We start from the raw sequence: 26,998 nt of genomic DNA on the forward strand, positions 1-26,998 counted from the left end.
GTGAGACCAGAGGAAGGGAAACCAAACCCTGTCAAGGTCAGAAGTGGGCAATAAGGATGACTGAGGTCTTCTGAGGTCTTCAGCCTGCTTGCTTTCTGTAAGAACTTGGGAAACAGAGGAAGAGGAGGGTAGGCATATAGGAGTCCCGGGGCCAATCATGAATCGGAGCATCTCTCAGTAACTCCCCCAGAGGCGGACATCAGAGCAAAGTACTTGCTAGATTGGGTGGTGACAGGTGAGGCAAATAGATCACAGCAAGCACTGCTCTCATCTCTAAGGCACTGATATTCATCTTGGTCTCCAAGGGGGACCACATTCCTTGGGCGTCTTTCCCAGAAAATGCACCCCCCAGTTGAGAAGTGTCAGTGGTCATTGTGGCAGTTGGGGGAGGAAGGGAAAACGGCCTGCCCAGAAACAGGTCATCGGACTGGCTCCACCAGTAACAATGACATTTGTAGACTGGAGTGAGTCTTAAGGGAAACAAAAGGGGTTGGTAAAGTATGGACCACTGTACAGCCAAGGTCCCTTGAAGGATTCGCATGAAGAATCTTGCTAGAGGAACAAGAAGGGCAGCTGACATTGACCCAAAAGCCTGTAATACTACTGTTGCTAGAGAGAATGGATGAGACAGTATGACCTTTACCTGATTTCTCAATGATGTGATGAGAGGGTAAGGATGCCACCTGAACTGTAGTATTCAATAGAGTTCCTATAAATTCCAGGGTCTGTATGGGGACCAAGTTTGATTTGGCATAGTTTGGGATGCCTAAGGTGTTGGAAATCTGGATCAAGTAATCCTGGCTTGTAGAAGTTGATGCTTGAATGGGATGATGAAGGGCCAATTGTCGAGATATGTAAACACTTGGAATACTGAGCCTCAAATAAGCTGCTACTGCTGCCATGCATTTGGTGAACACCCTGTGGGCTGTGGTGAGAGCAAAGGGAAGAACTCTAAATTGGTAAGGACTGGCTCCCAGCCAAAAATGGAGATATTTCCTGGATTATCTGTGCGTCAGGCCTGGCAAGCCAGTACGTAAAAATCAACTGCCAATCATTAGCGGACCGGAGTTCCGCTGTGGCGACCCCTAACCGGGAAAAGTCGAAAGACACAAACAATCTGTCTATTTTGATGTGATAGTACACATCCTGGAGATCTATAGAGCACATCCAGTCATCCTTGCTCAGAAGGGGCAGGATGAACTGAACCATAACCATTTGGAAGTTTGTCTTCTTTACATATTGCTTTAAGTTGCTTAGATCCAAAAAGGGTCTTAGGTTCCCTGTTTTCTTTGGCACTAAAAGGAAGTGGGAGTAAGTTCCAAATCCTGTCTGTTCAGGTGGGATATCCTGGATGACTCTTTTTTTTGTAGCAGCTTTCATATTTTCTGAGCTGCATCTTCCCTCTGACTGGGTGGAGTGTTGGGAAGTTTCTTTATTCGGACAGGAGGAGAATGAGAAAAATGATAAATAGTAACCCCTGGGTATGGCTCTTAGCACCCATGAATTTCTTGTGATACTTGTCCAGGAGTCTAAGTGCAAGGAAAAATGACCCCCAATTGCCTCCATAAGTGTGCAGTCGGGCAATGCTTCAGGAGCGTTGGTAGGGCCTGTCAGAGAAGGAATCTCTGAAACCCTGATTCTGCAGACCCCTTCTGACTCTGGGGTGATGTCGTCCATTGAAACCTCCTCCTGTGTCTCTGGAGGAAACATCCCCATGTGAATCCTGAAAAGGTCCCTGACACATCATCTTACCACCCTGTTGGTTTCTAGAGAGTGTAAGTTGATGGATAGAAAATTTGATTCTAGTGGCAGACAGAGTCTTTCCTTCCTGTTAGCTATGGGTGAACGTATCTTTAACTGATAGCTTCAACAAAGAAGAGCCATCAAAAGGGGCATTGACAAAGGACATCTTGAAGGATTCCACAAAGTCACATAGCCTCATCAGGCATGTCTACTAATGGCTATGCCTGAACTGGCAGTTCTTGAGGCACCCTTCGCTGTATGGGAGATCAGCCTCATTGATGGATTAGAAATGGACAGAAGAGTAGCCAGTTGTGGAGAAATCGTCTTGTGATCCACCACAGACACAGACTCTGAAAGAGTATTCGAAAGTTCCTTCATCAAATCTGTCTGCAGATGAGTAACATGAGCCAGGTAGTTTAATGACCTCAGCATGAATGTAGCTGAGGCATACACATGCTTTCCAAATCTTTCCATCGCTCTGGACTCCCTGGTTCAGTGGATGGAAACAGGACTGATGCTACAACTATAGCATCAACCGGGATTCCCTTGCTCCAGTGGATCTGTCGGGGGGGGGGACTAAAAAACATGTCTAGGCACTTGGGGGTAGGCTCAACAGTGTCTAGTTCCTTCGAAGCCTGGTGGGAAACCAAATCAATAAATTCATCCAAGGGAGGATAACCCAAGAAGTAGATGGTTCAGTACTGAAAGCCTCCAGAAACACTGATTCCTCAGCAGAAGGAGACTGAGCAGACCAGCCACCCTTCTGTTTGAGGATTTCAAGGATGTCTGCAAAGGAGATGTCATCAGGTGGCGATCAGGGGATCCTTCTCCCTCTTCAAAATCAGTGTCTTCCATGACAGACTCCATGGATGAGTCTATGTGCCTCCTCTTACACATTCTCTTCCAAGAGACTTCTTCAGTGGGGGGGGGGCGCTCAGGAGAGGTATCAGAAGAGGGAAGACATCTCTCTGGGGAACATGATTGGAGGCATTCTGGAACTGTTTGACCCTGAGAAGCAGATCTGTTGGGCTCTCAGCTCTGACCCAATGAGGGGCTATGGTCAGGTTCCGAGGTTAGAGAGTATGGTTCTCTGTGCAAAGATAAAGCTGTTTCTACCACCTTGAAAGCTGACAGACCTGGGAAAACCTCTCCCCCTTCCTTGGAGCAGAACCACTGAAGATTTAAGGTCAGGACCATCCTTGGATCCGAGTTATCCAGGGCTGAGGCTGCAAGGGGAAGGGATGGATTCAACAAAGCCAGAGCCAAACCCAACCCCTCAGACCCGGCGCTGACCTCTCAGATCAAGACCCACTGTGATCCAAGGGTATCAGAGGACACGGATGGAGTCGAGGAGGGAAGCTTCCTCAGATCCAATGCCAAACCTCTCAGGAATCTCACATCCTGGAATTCCACAGCCATGTATTAGATCAGAGAAGGAGAAAGCATTGGCTGGCCGGGTGCACTCACAGATCCATGATGGGATGGACCTGGCAGAACTCCTATCTGGATCTGAGCCTTGAGAAATCTGCTTATCATCCTATCCACATCTGTCTCTGTCAGACTCCTCAAAGACCTGGACAATGCTGTGGATGCTGGTCTGGAATGCATCTTCAGCATCTTGAGCAATTGTGTAGGTAGGGCTGGAGATACCGGATTCAGAACTTACTTCAGAGTACAAGCTCTGCTTGTTGGATCTGGAGGCTTTGGATATGAGAAGGAGGTAGAAGGTAATGGTGAAACCCTCATGAGAGTACAGCCTGTCAGATCAGAGGAGGACTGTGGCTCTGAAGGTTGCCCAAAGGACTTTGGATCCCAGCAGACTGGATCCAAAACCTTCCTCTTCTTTTTTAATGGCTTCAAAGAGGACTTCAGGGACTTCTGAAGAGTCCATTTCCTGGAAACCGAGGAAGAAGACTTGGTTTCTTTGGAGAGGGGTTGAGCCACAGAAGAAGTCTGTAATAAACCTTTCAATATTAACTTATTGCACCTGTCCATCAGAGTCTGAAGGTTAAAGGTGGTGCAAACACAGCATGCAGAATTTGTGTTCCACCACCAGGCAATAAATGCACTTTTTCTAGGCATCCGAGTTGGGGATCTTATGCTCACATAAAGTGTACTTCTTAAAACCAGTGGGTTTGTCAGATACCTTAGTTATAAAAGGTAATGCGACCCAAGGAAAGAAAGGGGTTAGCAAGGCCAGAGAATAAAACAGCACAAATTGTTTGATAGGAGAAGGGTAGTGTAACCCAAGGGTTCAACAGAATCCAGAAAGACTATAAAACAGCACAGTTTTTTTTTTGAAAACCTAGGAGTAAGAGAGAAATTACCAACAATGGTACAAAAGGTTGAAGAAAAAATATGGAAAGAGAAACCCTGATTCTAGCAGCTAAGGAGGGAGGAAAAGAGCAGATACTAAGTTTAACAGTAAAGAAGAAAGTTTAAGCAGTAACTGTATGAAAAATAAGCCTTACATGCTCAAGAATCAGTAACCTCTGTCTTACCACAATGGCAACAAATGAGATCTGGAGAGCTGGGGATAGAATGGAGCTTGTGGATATAGAGAGGAGCTCAAGAATTGGATCCAAAGTCTTTGGTATTGTGGCCAAGTTGGATCTGAGGATCGGATCCGAGACCCGTTTGTGAGGATGAATGAGAAGGAAAATATCAGGTATGAAAGATATAAAAAGCTTTCTCAGTTAGCCTTTCTAAGCTCCATTATAGCCAAGTTTTACTGCTTGGCAAATGTTTAGGCCACAGCAGCCCAGATATCCTCGATGGAAGAACTGAAGCAGGCAGATAAACAGAGTCTACAGCCCTCAGAGAACTGGGACTCATTTCCTTTGGCAGTTACCCTAAGTAAGAAATCATTTTTATAAAATAACCTAGCCAAATGGATGCATTAGTATTCAGATTACATAGCTATCATTTAGCAAAGGAAACAACTTTTGTCTGGAGTGCTGTGAGCTGTGGGTCTAAGCTCTTGCTGGAACTAGATTCCACCTGGTTTTACTGGATTTGACTCTTTTTCAAGTTTCTTCAAATAGCAGGAAAGTGTGGTTTAATTACTTGTCAGTTAACATCTGAGACATTTTCTTTTTTGCAAAATGTCAGTGTATATTGTTAACTAGACACAATTTAAGACTGGCGGTATTTGGGAGCATCTTGTAACATTGCTAGGGATTTTCTTTTGAGAGAGGGGATATATGCTGCTGTTCTGGATTTTCAAATTACTGTTGGCATAGCAGCAAGTTGTACTGTGGAGATTAGATGTTTCAATTTTTTGTTTTATTTACATTAGTCAGTTTGTGAGCTTTGGCGTATGCTTGATTAGAGTGTTATAAACAGTGCATCTGAGTTTTTAATGGAATCAGATTTGATCTATTTCTGCTAGATTTGACACCATTTTTCATATCTTACAAAACAGAGAAGTGTGTTTTACTTTTTTTAAATTGTCATTTAACAACTGAGACTTTTTTTTTGCTAGTTTCAGAACATATTTCTAACTGGGTATAACTTGGTTTGGCAGTGTTTGAATGCAGTCTTAGAGTATTGCCTAGTGATTATTCTACACGAAGGGTAATTTGCTGCTTTTCTGGGAGAACAAATTACTGCCAGCCTAGTAGAAAGTAGTATTCAGATTGGCTGTTTAAATGTTTTGCTTTTTAATTATACATCACTGGTTTGTGTGCTGCTGTCTCATTCTGCTCTAAACCACTACAGGTGATGCTGCAGAGCAGCTAGTTAGTGTTTTTCAGTATTCACCTGTAGACTGACGAAACTATGTCAGTGGGGTGTCTGGCTGTTGGTTAATGTACTCATTGAGCATTCCAGCACAGCTAGTTTGCAAAAAGCTATATGCAGTTGCACAAAGCTGATACCAGTTGCTAGACGAGCATTGTATTACTTGTAAGTTGAGTGTTTTGTGCTGTAACACTGTTAGTTGTGCTGAGGGCACATCAGTGTTTCTACATTAATACTAGTGAAGTAGACTCCTTATTTTTGTAGTAGATGCTGTACCAACTGTGTTATCAACCATTTTATGCTTGGCTATGCAAAACCACTCTTGGTAGCTCAGAAATAGTTGTTCCTTAACTTGTCTTAGTACTCCTTTTACACCCTACTCCTAGCCAGGCTATGCACAGTAAATCTTGAATACTTAAAATATCAGATCATAAAGTAAACCTGCTTTTATCTCTTCTATTGTTCTCCTTTAAGCACTTTGTTCTCCTCAGGCATTATAGAAACTGCCATATGCTGACAAATAATGAGCTTCCACTTGACATGAACAACTCAATCTGTAAGAAATGCAAATATCTGTGCAATCTGGAGGCATCCCTCTCATTCAATAAAATGGCCACTGAGCATCATTCACTACTAGCCACATCTCATCACAATCACACTAAACTGACATGCTGAGGCTATAAAAAAGTCAATGCCAAAGCCTCTTAGGATTCAGGGGACTAGATCTCAGCAGACACCCATCACTACATCAGCACAAGTCTCACCTATAGCAAAGGGACACCAGGAGGTCAACTACAAGCTAATATCTCAAATTCCACGAGTAAAAACAATAATGTCTTAGTAATTGTGGACCTTATTGTCAGGTATTCTGACTGCACACTCACTACACTGGACAGAAAAAAAGTTACAGTTAAGTCTTCTGGTGCCAGGACCCATGATATCGCAAGGGCTATAAGCTTCTTCTCAGCAAACAAATATGATTACAACTTTGTAGTAGCCCATAAGGTGTGAATGACTTGAATTGTATAACCCTGGATTTCACCATGCATGTGTCCAGTGCATCCAGTGCAGGCAAGACACTGGTCCTTGGTAAAATCCTTCCTTCACCCAGAATAAGACTTGTATAGAAAGAAAAGATGACTGGCCTCAACAACTGGCTCAGTAGTTAATGTTACTCTAGGGGAAATCTAGCATGTGTCAACATGGGATGAAATGAAAGACAGTTCAACTTGCTTTCCCAAAGATGGCCTGCACCTCTCATTCCATGGCTTCTACATATTGGCTAAAGCCTTTGCTTCCCCTACAGTGCCTTTTTTTAGTCATAATTCAGCTAATGACCACCCCAACATAGCAGATATCAATGTAACATTTTCCAGCCCTAGACTTGGCCATATCAAGGTGGCTTTTCTTAAAGCCAGATATCTAAATAACAAATTGCTTTGTATTGAAGCTCTCCTGCAACTTGAACACATACATGTTTGTGTAGTATGTGGATATACTTTGTGGCAATGCCTGTTGCTGGAACTGGAAAGTGGGCCTAGGAGTGGTCTGCAGTCTCAGATTTTCTATTCCCAAAAGGCAGCCCATAAGATGGAGGAGCTGTGTGGACTAAATACTGTTAATGTGGAGTAACTAAAGGTGCTGTGTTTACTTAGTTTCAACCTGGTAGAGAAGTAGGCTGTTATTTTGTCTGGAATTCAAATGGGCTGTTAATTTGTTTCATTGAACTATATGGATTAGTGAAACAACTTAGGCCTGATTCCAAAAGACTTGCTTCAGTGTAAGTGACCACCTACACTGAGAGCAAGCCTTTCGGAATCTGGCCCCTGATGTAAGCCTGTTGTTACATAGGCCTTACATCAAAGTGAGTCACTTATACTGAGAGCAAGTCTTTAGGAATCAGGGGAGACTTGCACTGAAAGCAGCTCTTTTGTAATCTAGGAATCAGGGGAGACTTACACTGAAAGCAGCTCTTTTGTAATCTGGTACAAGTATAAATTTATTTACATTATACACACACACACACACACACACACACATATATATGTATATATATATATATATATATATATATATATATATATATGTGTATGGATTTGTATCACTTCACTGAAAGACCATTTCACTGAGACCAAATCACCTAAAGTTTATTTCATTGAAAGTAGCGTTGTCACCTCACAGTAAGACGCTGTCCGGTTCGATTCTCAGCTAGAGCGTCTTCTGCGTGGAGACATGCGTGAATGGGTGTACCTTTGTTGAAGGTTGTGTGTCAGGCCTGGCAAGCCGGTACGTAAAAATCAACTGCCAATCATTAGCGGACTGGAGTTCCGATGTGACCCCTAACCGGGAAAAGCCAAAAGACACAATACACACACATATATACACACACACACACACACATATATATATATATATATATATATGGATTTGTATCACTTCACTGAAAGACCATTTCACTGAGACCAAATCACCTAAAATTTATTTCACTGAAAGTTAATTTCATCTAAAACTCATTTCACTGACAAGTAGTACTCTAAGGCAAGTCAAAGGTATATGTCCTTTTCCCCACTGTAGCGCGATCCTGGTGTTAGTATATATAGTTAGGGGGGTGTGGGTGGCATAGCCCCCCCCCCCACATTGGTAACGTAATAATTTGTTTTTCTGTTGTCTGGTTTTGTTTTACATTATTTGATAAAACTAAACTAGGTGGGGGGCTATGCCCCCCCCCAACTATATATACTAACACCAGGATCACACTACAGTGGGGAAAAGGACATATACCTCTGACTTGTCTTAAGAGTACTACTTGTCAGTGAAATGAGTTTTAGGTGAAATGAACTTTAGGTGATTTGGTCTCAGTGAAATGGTCTTTCAGTGAAGTGATACAAATCCGTACATATCTATATACATATATATCTATCTATATATATCTATCTAATATATATATATATATATATATATATATATATATATATATATAATACATACATACACACCGTCCCAGAAAAGAATCATTACTCAAGGTCTGGATCGATTATATATATATGCATCATCTTCTTTCGGCTGTTCTCATTAGGGGTCGCCACAGCAGATCACCTGTTTCCATTTCTTCCTGTCCTTTGCATCTTTCTCTGTCACACCAACCACCTGCATGTCCTCTCTCATCACATCCATAAACCTTATCTTAGGCCTTTCCTCTTTTCCTGTTACCTGGTAGCTTCATCCTTAGCATCTTTTTCCCAATATACTTAGCATCCCTCCTAAGCACATGTCCAAACCAACGTAATCTTGCGCCTCTGGCTTTGTCTGCAAACCTTCCAACCTGGGCTGATCCTCTAATATACTTATTCCTAATCCCGTCCACCCTCGTCACACCCAGTGCAAATCTTAACATCTTTAACTCTGCCACATCCAGCTCAAACTCCTGCCTTTTTGTCAATGCCACGGTCTCCAGTCCATATAACATAGCTGGTCTCACTACCCTCTTGTAGACCTTCCCTTTCACTCTTACAGGTACTCATCTGTCACAAATCACTCCTGACACTCTTCTCCACCCACTTCATCCTGCCTGTACTCTCTTCTTCACCTCTCTTCCACACTCACCGTTACTCTGAACTATTGACCACAAGTATTTAATCTCATCCACCTTTGCCAACTCTAGTCCTTGCATCCTCACCATTCCTCTATCCTCCCTCTCATTCACACACACACATATTCTGTCTTAGTCCTGCTGACCTTCATTCCTCTTCTCTCTAGAGCATATCTCCATCTCTCCAGGGTCGTCTCCACCTGTTCCCTACTCTCACTACAGATCACAATGTCGTCTGCAAACATCATAGTCCACGGGGACTCCTGTCTGATCTCGTCTGTCAACCTATCCATCACCATTGCAAATAAGAAAGGGCACAGAGCTGATCCTTGATGTAACCCCACCTCTACCTTAAATGCATCCGTCACTCCCACCGCAGACCTCACCGCTGTCACACTACCCTCGTACATATCCTGTACCACTCTTACATACTTGTCTCACACTCCTGACTTCCTCATACAATACCACAACTCCTCCCTAGGCACCCTGTCATATGCTTTCTCTAAGTCTACAAAAACACAATGCAACTCCTTCTAACCTTCTCTGTACTTCTCCATCAACACTCTCAAAGCAAACATCGCATCTGTAGTGCTCTTTCCCAGCATGAAACCATACTGCTGATCACTAATCATCATATCCGTTCTTAACCTAGCTTCCACTACTCTTTCCCATAAGTTCATGCTGTGACTGATCAATTTAATCCCTCTGTAGTTACTACAGCTCTGCACATCACCCTTATTCTTACAAATTGGTACCAAAACACTTTTTCTCCATTCCTCAGGCATCCTCTCACTTTCCAAGATTTCATTAAACAATCTGGTTAAAAACTCCACTGCCATTTCACCTAAACACCTCCATGCTTCCACAGGTATGCCATCTGGGCCAACAGCCTTTCCATTCTTCATTCTCTTCATAGCTATCCTTACCTCCTCCTTGCTAATCCATTGTACTTCATGATTCACTATCCCTACATCATCCAACCTTCTCTCCCTCTCATTCTCTTCATTCATCAACCCCTCAAAGTACTCTTCCAATCTCCTCAACACACTCTCCTTGCTTGTGAGTATGTTTCCCTCATTATCATTTATCACCTTTACCTGCTGCACATCTTTCCTAGCTCGGTCCCTCTATCTAGCCAATCGGTACAGGTCCTTTTCTCCCTCCTTAGTGTCCAACCGTTCATACAACTCTTCATATGCCTTATCCTTAGCCACCTCTCTCTTTGCCATGCACCTCATCTCCTTATACTCCTGTCTACTTTCTTCATCTCTCTGACAATCCCACTTCTTCTCTGCCAACCTCTTTGTATACTCTCCTATACTTCCTCATTCCACCACCATGTCTCCTTGTCATCCTTCTTCTGTCCCTATGTGATACCAAGCACCTTTCTAGCCGTCTCCCTTACTAGCTCTGCTGTAGTTACCCAGCTATCCCAATACATTCAAATGTTTTTAGATTTTATTTGTTATATTTTTCATAATTGATTTTTATAATGAATGGCATGATGAATTCATGTATATTCATGCATATTTATGTACAATGTATTGTTATAGTAGATATAATTATGTGCCATATCAAATGGAGAGGCATACAATGTATTATTATATATATTCAGTAAAATATTTGATAGCTTATTAGCAATTGTATGTGGATACAATGTTACATATGCGCTGTATGAACAGCATGTGCATGTTCCTTTAAAGAAAAAAAGTTTGGCGCCAAGTTTTAAATTTAAGTACCAGCATTCAGGAATTATGACGTTCTGAAGAAGCCCACATTGTGTTGGGTGAAAGCGCTTAACATTTCTTGTTTTTTTATGTAATAAAGTCTTTTATAAGCACGGAGTATCTTGTTCACTTATTGGTGGGATCTAGGTGTTTGGAAACTATTTGTTGTGGTTTTCTTATGACGTTCTGAAGAAGCCCACATTGTGTTGGGTGAAAGCGCTTAACATTTCTTGTTTTTTTATGTAATAAAGTCTTTGATAAGCACGGAGTATCTTGTTCACTTATTGGTGGCATCTAGGCGTTTGGAAACTATTTGTTGTGGTTTTCTTTTTTTGAGGTACTATAGCTACATGTATGTCTGCTGTATGAATGAATGAAGGCTTTTATATATGTCTTGATCACACGTAGTCTTAGTCTGTCTTACTGTATAAGCTGTTGCATCTCCTAACGTTCTTTCTCTGTTAGTTACTTCTGGTTAAACTAACCTCCTAAACCCTCAGCTCTACTTACTATAGGCCTACTATAGACCCCTCCTTTCTCTTCCCCCCTCCCATTCTCCACTCTATTTATCTCCCCCCATCCACTTCCTATCAATGTCTGTACATTTTCCTTCTTTTGAACAATGATTATCTTTTTGTTTTTACTGTTATATTTAGTAAATTTAGACCACTGCTATCAGTGCAACCCTTAATGTTTATAATTTTTTCTTTTGTTTTTCTCTTTATAATTAATTTCATATTTGGGGTCTATATTAGATGCACGACCGCTTAAATGTTCGAATCTCTAAAGGTTGACCTTTTGCGATTGAACAGTTAAGCGGTTGAATTTTTACAAAAAAAAAAAAAAACTAAAGGGTTTAAGCAGGGGGGCAAGCCCCCACACCCCCCTACTTTAATATACCAACTTCAAGATCTCGCTACAGTGTAGGGAATGGGACATTTCCCATTTCTGCACTGTAGTTCACTGAAGTGCGATCTCAGAGTTGGTATATTTAATTAGCAGGGGGGTGTGGGAGGTGCAGGGGGAGCTTGCCCCCCTGATTAAATCCTTTCCTCGTATTTGCTTTTTTTTATTTACTTTTTTACAGTTTCGAACGTTTAAGTGCTCGATCTGTAATGGTCGACCTTTACAGATTCGAACATTTAAGCGTTTGTTGTAGTAATATAGACCCCATACTTGCACTGTTATTTTTAATAGTTTTTGTCCTATATGTTTATCTTTACTTATGTTTGCTGGGGCTCTTTCCCCTTGGGTCTCCACTTAAAATCGGTTGCTTACTATCAATGCAATGCAAATAGTTAATAACCTTTTCTTTTTTACAATTATTTTGTATTCTGATTATTTAATATTTGCATATTGTCACTTTAGCTTTACTTATGCTTGCTGGGGCTTTTCCCCCTCGGGTCTCCACTGACAATGGGTTTGTTTGCAAACTCAGTTGGACTAACCTGGTTAACAAATTTGAAATAAATAAAAATAAATAAATCAATACATATAGACTGTACGGTTTGTTTTATAGATGGTATGGAGAGGGCCCTCAGTTTAGACTGATATCTCTAGCAATACTAAGACTTCAAAAAAAAATGGAAAAGAATAGGTTCCTGATCTTGTCAGTAAACTGCAGGCTGCTAAGGTCTGAGAAAAATCTTTTTTTTTCTCCATTGAAGAATACAGTGCTGTCAGATTTCTAAAGGTAAGTATAGGATTGGGGACTGCTGAGTAATGGAACTGCAATAAGAGGATTCAGAAGCTGTGTGAAAGATGGTGACTTGAAAAGACTGTCTTGAATGTCCAGAAAAGGAGTGTGCACCATTTGGCTGTCCTGAATATTAAGAGTATTTGGTTGAAGTGGAGAATACCAACTGGAAGACGGGGACATTTTTTTTAATTTAGAAAGACCATAGTGACCAGGAGTTTTTGTGGAGTTGGGGGATGGTAAGCTGCAAGGCATAACCTTTTTTATGATACTTAAAAGCATGGTGTGCCATTCATTTGCAGAGGACCCGTGTTTGCTTGCTTCCAGGCTGCAAATATAACATCCTGAGAACTGGATGTAAGGGAAGAACTGCAAAGCTCCTCTTCTTTGGTTGCTTCCAGGCTACAAATACAATATCCCTAAGAATTGGCTATAAGTGAAGAACAGCAAAGGCTCCTTCTTTTTTTCTTCCCTTAAGATAATGATTCACTCTAACAGAAGAAATATCATGGACCAGAGATCAGATGAGCTTCTAAGGTGGTGGATTTCACCAAATAAAGGGACATCTTGTGGGGTTTGGCAGTAGGGAACAATTCTGTCATGTGCTCCCTCACCAATTTGTTTTCTTTTCTTTGTGGTTTTTATCACTGTGCCTATCCACTAAACTTCCCCCAATAGGACATGACTATTTTTTCCCATAACTGAAGTTTCTTCTGGGATTGTAGTTAGAAGTGGCTGGAGGAGACCATCATTCAGGCAGCCAATTTGGATGCTTTACGCTCTCAACAACATTCTGGCAATGACAGCTTATTTTTTTGGTGTGTGTGCGCGTGCACACAATGGCCAAACCCAGCTCTTGTATGGGGATGCATGGGTCTGCATCAGTACAGAGGCCTATAATGCATTTCTCATGCAAATGTACACTTTTGTAACATCCCTGTTGATGGCTACCAGTGGGAGGTGTCTTGCTGGGACAGATGCTTGGCTCCAGGCCACTTATTTGCATAACTGCTTTTCCTTTGAGGAACCGTGGCCAGGCACTGCTGGTTCTGCCCCATCCCACTGCCAGGATAGGTATGTCTACCCACTACTTACTGCCTGCCATATGAGATGGGAAACCTGGGCTTTTATCCATCTATGCCACTGTTGCTGGCCCTTACGCATTCAATCCTCTGTCAGTGGCCTGGGGCTCAAGAGACACTGAAGGGCCTGAACAGTCTGTCTGCCCTGTTGTTCAGAATATGTCTGCAGCTACTTGGGGATATAAGTTATGGAAAGAAACGGCTCAAGTTTAACATAATAGCCAAGCCCTTGGGATTCAGAGTCTGTCATCCACAAGATAACAGGCCAATTATGTGCTTGTCAACAGAATAGCAGGTGACTATTTGCTAGTCTCTCTCAAAAATATTATCTCTCATTGATATATAATAATAATGGCAGAACTACCTCAGACAAAGAGTCAATATAAACAACAGTTCAGAGGTCACCACAGCAATCGTTGCAAGAGGCAGGAATTATGACCACAGCCTGGAATCAAGCAAAAGATCCTTATATCAAACCCTTAATGCACCACTGGAAAAGTGTCTGTGTTCACACAATAAGAAGCAAAATCATTATTAATGTTCATAAATGTTTCTTTTTTCCTTCAGGACCCATATATGAGGTACCTGTGGCAAAATGTCATTGTGCTCCTTTAGTAGAACGTCATGTCTGGGTTCTGATAGAAAAGGGAACATTTAGAAGGCTTTTGTTGCTCAGTCGCTGAGCATACACAGTTTTCCAATGACGCAAGAAAGGACTGAAGTCTAAAAAGCAGTAATGGTAAGAAAGAACCTAGAAACCTGCAGTAACATTATGGCATGCACCAGCAGTGACAGATGGACTAGGGGTTTTAACAATTGCCATAACAGGGATCTCAGAGATGGAAAACCCATTTGTGATTCCCTGTAGAGGACCCCCTCAAAGTAACAGATGAATAATTTCAAATCACCCCCAACTTATTTTCCTTCTGTAGCTCTGTTTGCCTTCCATCTGCATGTGTGTTCTTACAATACAAGACTTCAGTCATCCTTGCACTTTCTTTTCGTCTTCACCTTTGTTTGGCTCATCTTTTACCTTTCTCTAATTATTTACTTTGACTTCCAAAGCACTACAAGATAGCATGCCTACAATAAAAAAAAGAAAATCTGCAGCAGGTAGTGTTTTCTTCTTTTTCTTGGTATTCCTTTTCAAATGAGAAGGATAATTCTCCTACTTCCCTACTCATTGCCTCTTCCAGCTGCTGACTGCCTCTTATTTCAGTTTGCCCTCATATGAATGATCCAAAATGCCATTCAGGATTTTTTTTTATCTTAACTTCAGCTGCTATGAATGGCTACAAACCAGTGCAATTTAACTTTTTCAAAACTACACAAACAACTCTCAGCAGTTCTACTATTCACAGACATAACCAGCTTACTGAAAATATTTTACCTCACTGCGAGGAGGAAGTATCTTTCACAGTGGGCATAGTTCTTTTCCACAGATCCAATTAGTTGAAAAAATGTACCATATGTCTTTCTTTTTTACCATTTTCTCCCCACTGTTTCTAAGTTCGATCATCAGCCACACCCAAACAGTTAGCACATTTGCTTTCCAACACCAAGGTGTGGGTCAACCAAGAGAGGCTATCATCTGGGCAGCCATTACTGTTGGTTCAAGCTTTTTCTACTTTTGGTCCTACCTCTCCACATGCACTCAGCCAAGTGCTAGGAAAGAACATGCAAAGGGATGATCACTGAGAATGTATCCTGACTTCCATATGGATCACTCCCTGGCCTGGAAGCAGCCCCCCCCACTTCCTGAAACGCCTGACAAAGGTTTCTCTAATCTCCACTGGGAAATCATGCCACCAGGAGAGGCAAGCTGGCTAGACTCCTTCACCTCCCCCTTCCTGCCCTCCCTGCTTGCCTCCGCTAGTGCAGGGGTTACTTATACAACGGTCACCTGGACACCATCCTTCTACACCACAGAACCAATTTCTACAGTGTACTGTATATCTTAATGTAGGCACCTTTTACTGTCACTATTGAATAATGATGGTGTTACTTAGAAGTTTAATTCTTTTCAGCACTATCTATATAGATATATATATATATATATATATCTACATACACACACACACAGGCTGAAATACTACCATTTTGTACAATAAAATTATGGATGTTATGTAGTCCAATCTCGCCTACATTCTTACCCGTAGGTTTGGAGCCGAATCTCAGCTCCGACTCGGCCATACTCTAGCTCGAAGTCTTCAATTGGCTTGTGGCTAAGAGGTATCCCATGCTGCAATGCACCTATCCCCCAGATCTCATTTGCCGCTCGTACAGCTCGGACATGGTCTTGCTCTTGGCCGTGGCTAAGTACAAATTTTCTACTAATTGTTCAATTTAGTAGCTCCAAAAGCTATTTTAATAGCTAGTGTGTGTGTGTTTTTACTTTTAGCAGTTTAGTTAACTTTTCTGGTATTCCATTTACCTGGTGTTTATGGGCTAGGCTCGTTTCAGTTAGAGGACCTAGTCCTCCCCTGTTTTTTTTCTGTTGTTCTTGTTCTGATTGTGTACCAGGTTAATCCCCCTTGGCAGTGTTTTTCTTGTGGGTGGGACTGTTTGTTGTTCCCCTGTTGGTTTTCCTGGGCTAGGCCCATTTAACTTAGAAGGCCTCATCCTCCCTGTGGTTACCTTGCAGTCTCCAAGCCATTTGAGTTAGAGGCTCTAGTTTCCCACGCTTCTTTGATTTCTGTGGTGAAGGTGCCCCTACCGCTTTTCCCCTGTGTGTGTGTTCTTGTCTCAACATGTCCAAGGAATCTAAAGAGCATAGGCCTTCGGGTTTCAAAAAGTGTGTTAAGTGTAACAACAAAATGTCTGATGGATGGGCATTCTGTGTGTGTATTGCTTGGGGGCTATTCATTTACAGGAATCCTCCTTGTTCTGTCACGCTTTCAGCCCCCGCGTGTTGCACGAGAGGAAGAACAAGCTGATTTTGAGAGGATTGCCGAAACCTTTTTTGAAGAGGATTTGGAGAGATCCTCCAGTTCCAAGTCCTCTCCTTCCAAATCATCAAAAAGTTGGATAAAAAATCATCTAAAAAGTGCTCTCCGGCTCCATCAGTCTCCTCGGAGCCACCGGAGAAAATTATTAAGACTACCATTGCTTCTTCGGTTCCAATGGCTTCGGGGCCGACAGAAGACAGTGCTTCAATGATGTCTACATCGGCTCCAGGTTTATTGGAGCCAAGGTCAGATTTGTCATTTCGAAGCCAGTCTCCAGTTTTTCGACTGGTCTCCTCGACTTGTAGGTCTCCCTCTATAGGGAGATCCAGATCCCCGACCATGTCCTCTAAATCCTCCAGGACACTTTCCGATGACGTTGTCGATAGAGTGGTGAAGAAACTATCGGTGCTGGCTAAATTGCTTTCGGCTCCGGAGCCCATCCCCCCTTCATCTTTGGCTTTTCCTCCTCTGGACCTTTCTTCGGTGCCAGAGCTGTCTGTTCGTCTGATGCCTTCAGATCGGCTCCAGTTGCCCCTTCTGGCATCTCTGCTCCAATCTCCACTCTGACCTCATTGGCGCTGTCCACGGGGTCCAGGGTTTACAGCTTGCCGGTCGAAGCTGAGAGGGAGGTATTGGGTCAATCGTCTTCGGCTCTGAGCCTTCCTCTCGGTGTTTCGGCTCGTGTGAGCGTGGACCTGACATCGGCTTCGGACCTTATTTCCTGGGCTCTGAGGTTGTCTTCTGCGGTTAGTCGACCTTCAGAGCAGAGGGGATCAGCTTTTGAGGTCATGAGGAGTGTGCTGGCCAGGTCGTCAGCTGCATCCTATGGTACCAACACACTTCCCCCTCCAGCACCGATATCAGTATCAGATCACCCTCTATCTAGGGACAGCGGAGACCTAAGGCCTCAGGATACCTCCATGAGTGGTCCCCAGCTTTCTGAGGCCTCCCCGGGTTTTTTACCTGAGGAGCCACCCTATAAGAGAGTGTGCAAGAGGAAGCACATTGACTCCCAAGATGAGTCCCTCACATCTGACACCGACCTCGAGGAGTCAGAGGGATCCCCTAAGTCGTCTTCTGATGATATCTCTTTTTCAGATATCTTGGAAATACTGAGACAGAGAGGCGACTGGCCATCAAAAGCCCCTTCTGAGGAGGACTTGGTGTTCCTGAAGGCCTTTGGTTCCCAACCCCCTCTGCCTCTTGGGTTTCTCCCCCGTTTGAGCTCCTGGACCTCATTTGTCAAAAGGTGTAAGAAACTCCAGAAACTGCAGAACCAGTCCCTAGGAGACCCTACAAGTTTTTGTCCACTCCTCCAATAGAGAATTTCTTACAAAAGGTGTTCCAGTAGATGCCATGGTGGTGGCAGCAGCCACCAAGAAGGAACTTGCAGAAACATCATCTACCATCCATCCCCCTAACAAGGAATCCAGGGCAATGGACAGGTATGGGAAGCATGTGTTCTCTTCAGTGGCCTTTACATTGTGGTCGCTGAACTACTTATCGCATTTTACACGGCTCCAAAGAGATCTCCTAAAGGAGTTGGAAGATTCTCTATAGGGTAACGTTTCTGATGCTGTGGCTCAGAAAGTCAATGCACAGATGTCTACCCTAAATTCTATTGCTAACTCCTCCATGAGGCTGATCTTGTACGCAGCTGATGGAGCGAGCAGGGCTGAAGGTTCCGGAGTTTCTCTTAGGAGACATTCCTGGATGCGCCTGTGCAACTTCGCGGAGGCCTTCAAGTCTACCTTCACAAATGTGCCCTTTGACGGTTCATCCTTATTTGGAACTAAGGTGAAGGATACTCTCACTAGGTGCGAGCAGGAAGGAAAAACCCTGTCTGCCATGGGAGTCCATTTTTCTATGCCTTCTAGACCTTATCCCAAGGGCCAGAAAGGTGGGAAAATGTGGTTCAGAAAATCGCAGAGGTTTTATCATGATGCACAGAGTGATTCCCCTCCAGAGGCAGAGGAGGGGTTGGAAATTTAGGTAGACGCCACCCTAGAGGCAAGAGGAGGTGCGCGTAACCAGGGGGACCGTGATTCCTTTTGCGGCTCTCCCTACCAGCACTCCTGAGAGGAGGCCCGACTGCACATCTCTGGAGCCAGTCGGGGGTCACATTTCTCTATAATCAGAAGCCTGGCAAGACATCACCCAAGACAAGTGGGTATTAGAGATAATCTCCAGAGGTTATTATATCCCCTTTCTTTCATCTCCTCCTCCAAACAAAAGAATCCCAGCCATCCCACCCAGTCAAAGGGATTCTGCAACCTTAGAAGTTCAAAAGTTGCTGTTAAAAGGAGCCATCCAGCCCATCCCCTCAGACCAAGTAGGATTAGGGACTTACTCCAGAATCTTTTTGGTGCCGAAAAGAACAGGGGACCCGAGACCCATTTTGGATCTCAGCCGTTTGAACCTTCTTGTAGAGAAGTCCAAGTTCCGCATGGTCACGTTACAGTCAATTCTCCCGTTATTATGGAAAGATGTGTGGATGTGCTCCATTGACCTCAAGGATGCTTACTACCATATAAAAATGGACAGGGCATCCAGAAGTCACCTACACTTCCAGCTGGAAGCCAGTCATTTTCAGTTTTGCGCCCTGCCCTTTAGTCTCACCACAGCCCCCAGGGTGTTCACCAAATGCATGGCAGTGGTAATGGCTCACTTGAGATGTCTGGGATTCCAAGTGTTTCCGTACCTGGATGACTGGCTCCTGTCTGCCACCACCAGGCATCTACTACTACAGAGCAGGGATGCCACTATTGCGCTGTGCCAAAGTCTGGGAATCACCTTGAATTGGGAAAAGTCTGCATTGTTGTCCTTGCAGTGTGTCACCTTTATCAGCACCCATGAGGGTTTTCCTGCCAGAAGAGAGAATTCAGGTTTTACAACAACAAGTCTACGCTCTACTACCAATGAAGAAGGTCAAGGCAAAAGTGGTCATCCAGCTGTTAGGTACCATGGCTGCCACGATTATGCTAGTCCCTCTTGCAAGACTTCACATGAGGATTCTTCAGTAGCTACTTTTTGCCCAATGGTCTCTTCAGCACCCTCCTCTCTCCCACCTTATTGTAATAACCGACAGGTGCAAGCGGGATCTGTGCTGGTGGCTTCAGACCAGCAATCTCAACACGGGTATGCCTTTTGTTCTTCCTCCTCCGACTGCCACTGCGACCACGGATGCCTCCCAGATCGGGTGGGGTGGGGGGGGCATTATCTCAGCAGGACTGTCCAAGGCATGTGGCAGGAACACGAGATTCATTTGCATATCAATGTCTTAGAGATGAGAGCGGTGCTATTAGCATTGCAAGCACTTCACAGCTTTCTTCCTCCTGGGACAATTGCAATCCACTCGGACAACATGTCTGTGGTCTGGTATCTGAACAAACAGGGAGGAACCAGGTCACATCCCCTTTGCAGAGAGGCTCTTTGAGTGTGGCAGTGGGTAGTATCTTCCCAGCGCTTTCTAGTGGCAATGCACATTCCGGGGAAGTCCAATGTGATTGCCGACAGGATGAGCAGAGCTATTCTGATGCCTCACAAGTGGTCCCTGAACGAACAGGTGGCGGAATGGATTTTCCACAGATGGGGTCAGTCTTGCTGTGATCTATTTGCCGGCCCCCTCAATGCCAAATGCAGCAGCTACTTCACCCTTATTCCCCCGGAAGGGGAAACACCCAGTGACACTCTAGTTCACAACTGGCTCCCTGGTCTTCTCTATGCCTTCCCTCCAATTCCCCTGATAATGAAGGTTAATCAAAAAGCACAGTCTTTGGGAAGCAAAATGATACTGATTGCTCCACACTGACCTTGTCAGATCTGGTTTCCTTTTCTTCAACCTTATCTAATGGACAAGCCGTGGATTCTGGTCCCAGAGCCGGATCTGTTGACTCATATGTCAGGGCAGTTCCACCCCTCCATCCAAACCCTCAGGTTGACAGCATGGCTGCTCCAATTCCGTCCCTAGTCAGGCTTCGTGATTTTTCACCGGAGGTGGTTCATATTCTGTCTTCCTCCCACAAGCCTTCTACTAGGAAGATTTATTCCAGTAAGTGGAAGAGATTCTCCATTTGGGCTCATGAAAGACAGATTGATCCCTATATAGCTCCCATCTCATCAGTTTTAGTTTCTATCTCAACTGTTTAATCAGGGATCTGCTGCGGCAACTATAAAAGTACAGTTGGCAGCCATTTCTACTTTTTATGTTGCTAATGAACCCAATCTAGTGGCGCACAGACTTTGTAGGGCTTTTCTCAAAGGGACTATGCTACTTCGACCTCCAATCTTTGATCCCGTTATGCCATGGGACCTTAATTTTGTGCTACAGCAGCTTACCTCACCTCCTTTTGAGGCCATGGCAACCTGTGACTTTAAATTTTTGTCTTGGAAGACACTCTTTTTGATAGCCATCACTTCGGCTAGGCGGGTCTCTGAATTCCAAGCTTTATCAGTCTGGCCCCCTTACTTGATATTTTACAAGGATAGGGTTTCACTAAGACCTAATCCTTCCTTTATGCCTAAGGTTGCTTCAGTGGTCAATCTCATCCAGTCTATTGAGTTGCCTGTGTTTTTACCTGAATTCTCTAGCAAGGCAGAATTTAAGTTTCATCAGCTGGATGTCCACAGACAATTACATTTCTATTTACATAGAACAAAAGATTTTAGAAAATCTGATTTACTTTTTGTCTTGTTTTCAGACAACAGACTAGGGACTTCAGTTTCCAAAGTAACTCTGTCCAGATGGATTTCTAGCTGCATTTCCTTCATCTATTCTTCAAATGACAAGGAATTACTTTTTAAGGTAAAGGCTCACTCTACACGTTCAGTGTCTACTTCTACTGCCTTTCAGGCTAGGATGTCTATGGATGATATTTGTGCTGCAGCTACTTGGGCATCTTCTCACACCTTTATTAGTCATTACAAATTGGATCTGGTATCAAGGGGCAGATCCTCATTTGGTTCCACAGTGCTCAGGAGTATTTTCCAGTGAGCTGCCCAAGGTCTAGGTGCTAGGGACGCTGTCCCATGGCTAAGAATGTAGGCGAGGCTGGACTACATAACATCAAGAAGTTATATACTCACCATAACGTTTGATATATGTAGGGCATCTCACCTCACATTCTTACTCTCAAGAAGTTATGTACTCACCATAACGTTTGATATATGTAGGGCATCTCACCTCACATTCTTACTAACCCTCCCACCCACCCCCTCCTGGAGGACCTAGAGGTCGAGTCTCTGGTTTCAGCACTCCTTCTTGATATGTTGAGTTGGTTCTTCCTCTCAACATGTTTCTGTGTGGATGTAAGCTCACTGCAAACAAGATCTGGGGAATAGGCACATTGCAGCATGGGATACCTCTTAGCCACCAGCCAGTTGAAGACTTCGAGCTAGAGTATGGCCGAGTTGGACCAAGGTTTGGCTCCGAATCCATGGGTAGGAATGTGAGGCGAGATGGACTACATACATCGAACGTTATGGTAAGTACATAACTTCTTGTTATGCAATATGCAACCTAGAAAAATTGGTAACAGTTCACAGATTTTTAACTGTATAAAATAAATGTAGTAGTTATACAAAATGATCTTATTTTAACTGGTCACATCATCAGTGGTCAACACAAAAGAACCATAGCCTTGCATGACACAATTTACTTTACTTTCTACAAAACCATTAGACATAATCTTTGTTTCTGCATGATTAAAAGTTATAATTTAAACAATAGTTCTACATTTGCTTTAAAGAGCATGAAACCTCAATCCAAAATAAAACAAGACATACCTGGAGCACCTGGTGCACCTGGACGACCAGAAACACCCTGAACACCTTTTTCCCCAGAAGGGCCTGGTGGACCAAATCCTGGAGGGCCAGGAGGTCCCCTATCACCTGGAAAACCAGGAGAACCGGGATCTCCTGGAGAACCTCTTTCTCCTTTGATAGGCACACCCTTAATTTAAAGAGAGAGAAATTGAGAGAAAGAGAAAAAAGACAATTAATATGACTAAATCATTCTCCTTGTAGGAAAACAAATCATCCAGCTACAAGAGTTGATGCTTTGTGGTTCCCAAATACAGAGACTGTTTCTAGCAAGGCACTGAAAGAATCCCTCTAGTTGAACAGCTGCAGCACTAATTTAGTGTTAAACCCAATTCTGCTGCTGAATACTGCATCTAGTACTATGATTTAGAAGAATGTGCTAAACCAGTAAGTGCAGATCACAAGCAGTACGTTGCTTATGCACCTGCATGTAATGATGTTTACACTTTAACATTTCTTCGGTTCATTTTACTGTTTGTGGATTTAGCTAATCTTAGCCAGTCAACAAATGCTGTGAAATTTCACACCTCATGCTCTACACAGCTGGTGGCATGTTCTTTACTGATCTTGTAAACAGTGCAGTCTGATGTTGTTAATCTTTGTTCATTCCTTACTGATGGGTTATCGGGTCCATCCTTGGAACCGAGCCGGCCAAATATCAAGCTCGCATCAGCCAAAAATCTCAAGCCAAGGTCCTACCCAGAATGCTGTGCTCCCTGTTACCCCAGATCTCGTTTGCCACATTGCTGTACAGTCATGTCAAGCCACTCTCTCATCTAAGTGTCTAATTTTTTGAAAGTTTTATACATTGTTCTTACTTTAAAGAGTTTCTACTATATTTTTCTACCCAATTGTATACTTTAGACTCTCTCCCTTTAGTCTTTTCCTTTTATTACCCTTTTCTTACCTCTGAGGTAATGCTTCATTACCATCGTTGGTAATCCTTCCTTTTTTCTTCTTACCCTTTTGGGTAGCCTTTCCTCTTCTTTTTGGTGCTGTTCTTCTCCACATCATTATGTCGGATAAGAAAAGTAGTGTTGGTTTTAAGCAGTGTAAGGATTGTGGCCATAAGTTACCACTTTCCGATGGCTATGACTTGTGTCTACTGTCTGAATGTCCCCCACCTTACTGTGGATCCCCCATGTAGGATTTATAGAAATTTTTGACCAGGACTCTTAACGAAAGGAAGAATAAATTAATATTGAAAGGTCTTCTCAAATCTCCTTTCTCTGAGGCTCTTTCTAGGTCGGAGGGCTCACCTCCTCCTGTTAAACCCCGTAAGAGGTGTTCTTCCTATTCCTCATCAAAGTCGCTCCCTTCTTCTCCATCTGGAGATAGTAGGGAGTTGACTCATAAGAAGGTGAAATTGATTACTACGGCTGCCACCTGTGACCCTGTCGTCTCCAGACTCAGCACCACCCCAAATTATTCTGGTTCCAGCCATGTCTTCCTTATCGACACTGGCACCGGAGTTCCTGGTGTAGACAACTACAGCTCCAACAGTTCTGCTGCAGCCCTTACCAGCACTGTACCCTTCGGCACTGTTGGCACAATCTCCTTCGGCTCCAAGTATGACGTTTCTGTCCTCCACGGTGCAGAATTTTTCGGCACCGACATGTTCTTCAGTGCAGTCCTTTTTGGCACCATCCATATTACCGGTGCAGACACTTTCCTCGATGGCACCTTACCCATCGGGTTAGACTTTTGCCTTTATGGTGCAGACACCTTCAATTTCTAAGGCACTGACGCTGGCGCAGACTACTTCCACACCATTTTCTTTGGTGCAGATGTCCTCGATTCCGGGCTCTGCACCTCGTGAATTAGCAAGGACCAAGTATTCTCCTTCCTTGGATCCATTCGCTGGTAATCAATATAGTCCTTTTCTAGAAAGGCCAGAATCACCATCAGCCTTCTCTATGAGGTCAACCAAGAGCCCCTCTGAGCAAGATGTGTTACAGCTTGTTGACCAGTTGCTTGTGGCCAGAGGTTTCTCTCACCGAAGTCCATGTTCCCTCCTTCAGGTGAACATATATATCCTCAAATTCCAATGTATACTGCTCCTTCGACTTCTACCCAAGTTTCAAAGCCTATTACTCCAACAGCAGCTTCCCTTCCTCCAACTCCAATAGTGGATCTGACTTTGGAACCAAAGTCGTCCTTGTGGCCCTCAGTGCACTGAGCATCGGGCTCTTCTCAGGCCAGTGGCTGTGCCGTGGAGGAGGCATTCATGGATCCACTCCAATTTTTTCTGTGGCACCCTCCAGGAATCCTCTCTCTCTCACGGTTCACAGTCCTTTTGAGACTCATGGTCTGTGGGGGGTCAGCTCATCGGGACGGGGTGTAACCCCGGTTCCGAGGTTGTCATGCTCTGTTCCGGGCTGCCATCCCTCCTTGGGTGGGCCAGTCTTTCCAGACCATGGAGAAGGTACTTCTGCTGGCAAACCCCACGTCGGAGTCCTCTCTCCCCTCTCTGCCTCAACTGTCACAAGCCACAACCACTGGATACCGGGCACAAGGGCCTTAGGTTTCTCCTCCTCAGGAGACCCCTTCTTTGCAGTCTTCCCCAGAACCTCTCACTGAGGAAGTACCCCACAAAGCGTTGTGCAAGAGGAAGCACATGGACTCCACTGAGGAGTCACTGACTGAAGATACAGATTTTGATGATGGAGAAGGGTCCACATGGTCACCCTCTGATGAGATGTCCTTTGGTGACATCCTTGAGATCTTTAAACAGAGGGGTGACTGGAAGTCCTCTAGTCCTTCCTCTGAGGAATCTGTATTCCTGCAGGTTTTTCGTGCCCGGCCCCTTGCCTCCTGGGTCACCCCGCCGGCCGATGAGCTCATCCATCGTGCACAGAAGGCTCCTGACACCTTGGAAACGATACCAAGGAGACTGGATAAAATATTATCACCCACAGCTGAGCACCCACATTGGTCACGAGGTCTTCCAGTAGATGCTATGGTGGTGGCGGCGGCGGCTTCAACTAAGAAGAATTTGGCAGAAGAGAGCTAAACTGTCCATCCGCCCAACAAGGAATCCCGGGTGATAGACTAGGGAAGCATGTGTTTGCCTCCTTTGCCATAAGGTCTTGGAACTATTTGGCACAATTTGCCAGGCTTCAGAGGGATCTTATCAACCAGCTCTCTGAAATCTTGGCAGGAGCTGTTTCTGACATGGTCCGTGACAATGTGGCTTCTCAGATAGTAACCCTAGAGTCCATTTCCAACTCTTCCATGTGTCTTATTGCTCACACAGTGGAAGGAGCGGCTAGAGTGGCAGGTGCGGGTATAGTCACCAGACTACATGCCTGGATACACCTTTGCGACTTTGCGGACTCCTTTAAGGCTTGCTTCATGAACGCCCCCATTGAGGCCACTTCTTTGTTTGGCCCGAAAGTGAAAGATACGTAGGCAAGGTGAGAACAAGATGGCAAGACCCTGTCTGCCATTGGTGTCAGACACTCCACTCCTCAATGATTCTACTTTAGAAATCAGAGGAGTGGGAAGATTTGCCACAGGAAATTACAGGGCTCTTTCCATGATGCACATGCAGAGTTTTCCCGTAGAGGCAGAGGGGGAAACTCCAATGGAAGATGCCCCTTCCAGGGCAGAGGAGGTCTGTGAAACTGGGGTTCCAGAGATCCCTTCTCTGGCCAACCCTATCAGCGCTCCTGAAGCACTGCCCAACTACTCACCTCTGGAAGTGGTCAGGGGTTGTTTTTCCTTGTACCATGCTGCCTGGCAAAATATAACCCACTGACTCTTGGGTACAACGGATAATATCCAGAGGCTATTGCATCCCCTTCCATCTTTGTTCAATCTCATCCAGAGTATTACCTGACGTTCCACCCAGTCAAAGGGAAGCAGCAAAAGCTGCTAGAAAAAGAGTCATCCAGACGGTCCCCCCAGACCAGATAGGATCCGTTTTTTAGTCGAGATTCTTTTTAGTGACTGGAGACCAATTCTGGATCTCAGCACACTTTACAAATTTGTAAAAACAGAGAAATCCAAATGGTCACGGTTCAGTCTATCCTTCCTCTTCTGGAAAAAGATGATTGGATGTGCTCTGTAGATCTTCAAGATGCGTATTACCACATAAAATTGGACAAACGCTCAAGAAGATACCTCCGCTTCTGCATAGGAGCCAGTCACTATCAATTTCTAGCTCTGCCCTTCGGTCTCTCTACAGCCCCCAGAGTGTTCAAATGCATGGCAGTGGTTATCACTCACTTGCGACTTCAAGGATTCCAGGCATTTCCATATCTAGATGACTGGCTCCTCACCTGCCCCACCAAGCGTCTACTGGAAGAAGCCCTGCACTACACTCTCCTCACAGCACAAAGCCTGGGAATCACTATAAACTGGGAGAAATACAACACAACCCCAGCTCAGTCTTTGGAATTTATAGGGGTACTGTTGGACACGAGAAATTGCACAGCATCCCTTCCGGACCACAGGCTTCAAAGAATAAGGCAACAGGTTTAACCGCTGCTCTATCACCACAAATCTCCTGCTCAGTCTATACTCCAACTCTTGGGGTCAATGGCAGCCTCTATCACCATTGTTCCTCTAGCCAGATTCCACATGGGGCTCCTTCAGTGGCTACTTCTCACTCAGTGGTACCCTCTACAACATAATTTGTCTTTCCAGAT

General features: G+C 44.1%; 1 protein-coding gene across 4 annotated transcripts in view; it reads right to left on the bottom strand.

Annotated features, from left to right (window-relative positions):
• Positions 1 to 26,998, bottom strand: part of COL4A5 (collagen type IV alpha 5 chain) — a 3,591,008-nt gene that overhangs the window by 1,238,449 nt on the left and 2,325,561 nt on the right. For all 4 annotated transcript variants that reach the window (XM_044057208.1, XM_044057205.1, XM_044057207.1 and 1 more), the window contains exon 26: positions 22,311 to 22,476. In XM_044057208.1, coding sequence (XP_043913143.1) covers positions 22,311 to 22,476 — 166 coding nt within the window. The remainder of the gene's footprint in view (positions 1 to 22,310; positions 22,477 to 26,998) is intronic.

Source organism: Protopterus annectens, chromosome 15.part0 (assembly GCF_019279795.1).
Source record: "Protopterus annectens isolate FY-2018-M chromosome 15.part0, PAN1.0, whole genome shotgun sequence".
Taxonomy (NCBI): Eukaryota; Metazoa; Chordata; order Ceratodontiformes; family Protopteridae; genus Protopterus; species Protopterus annectens.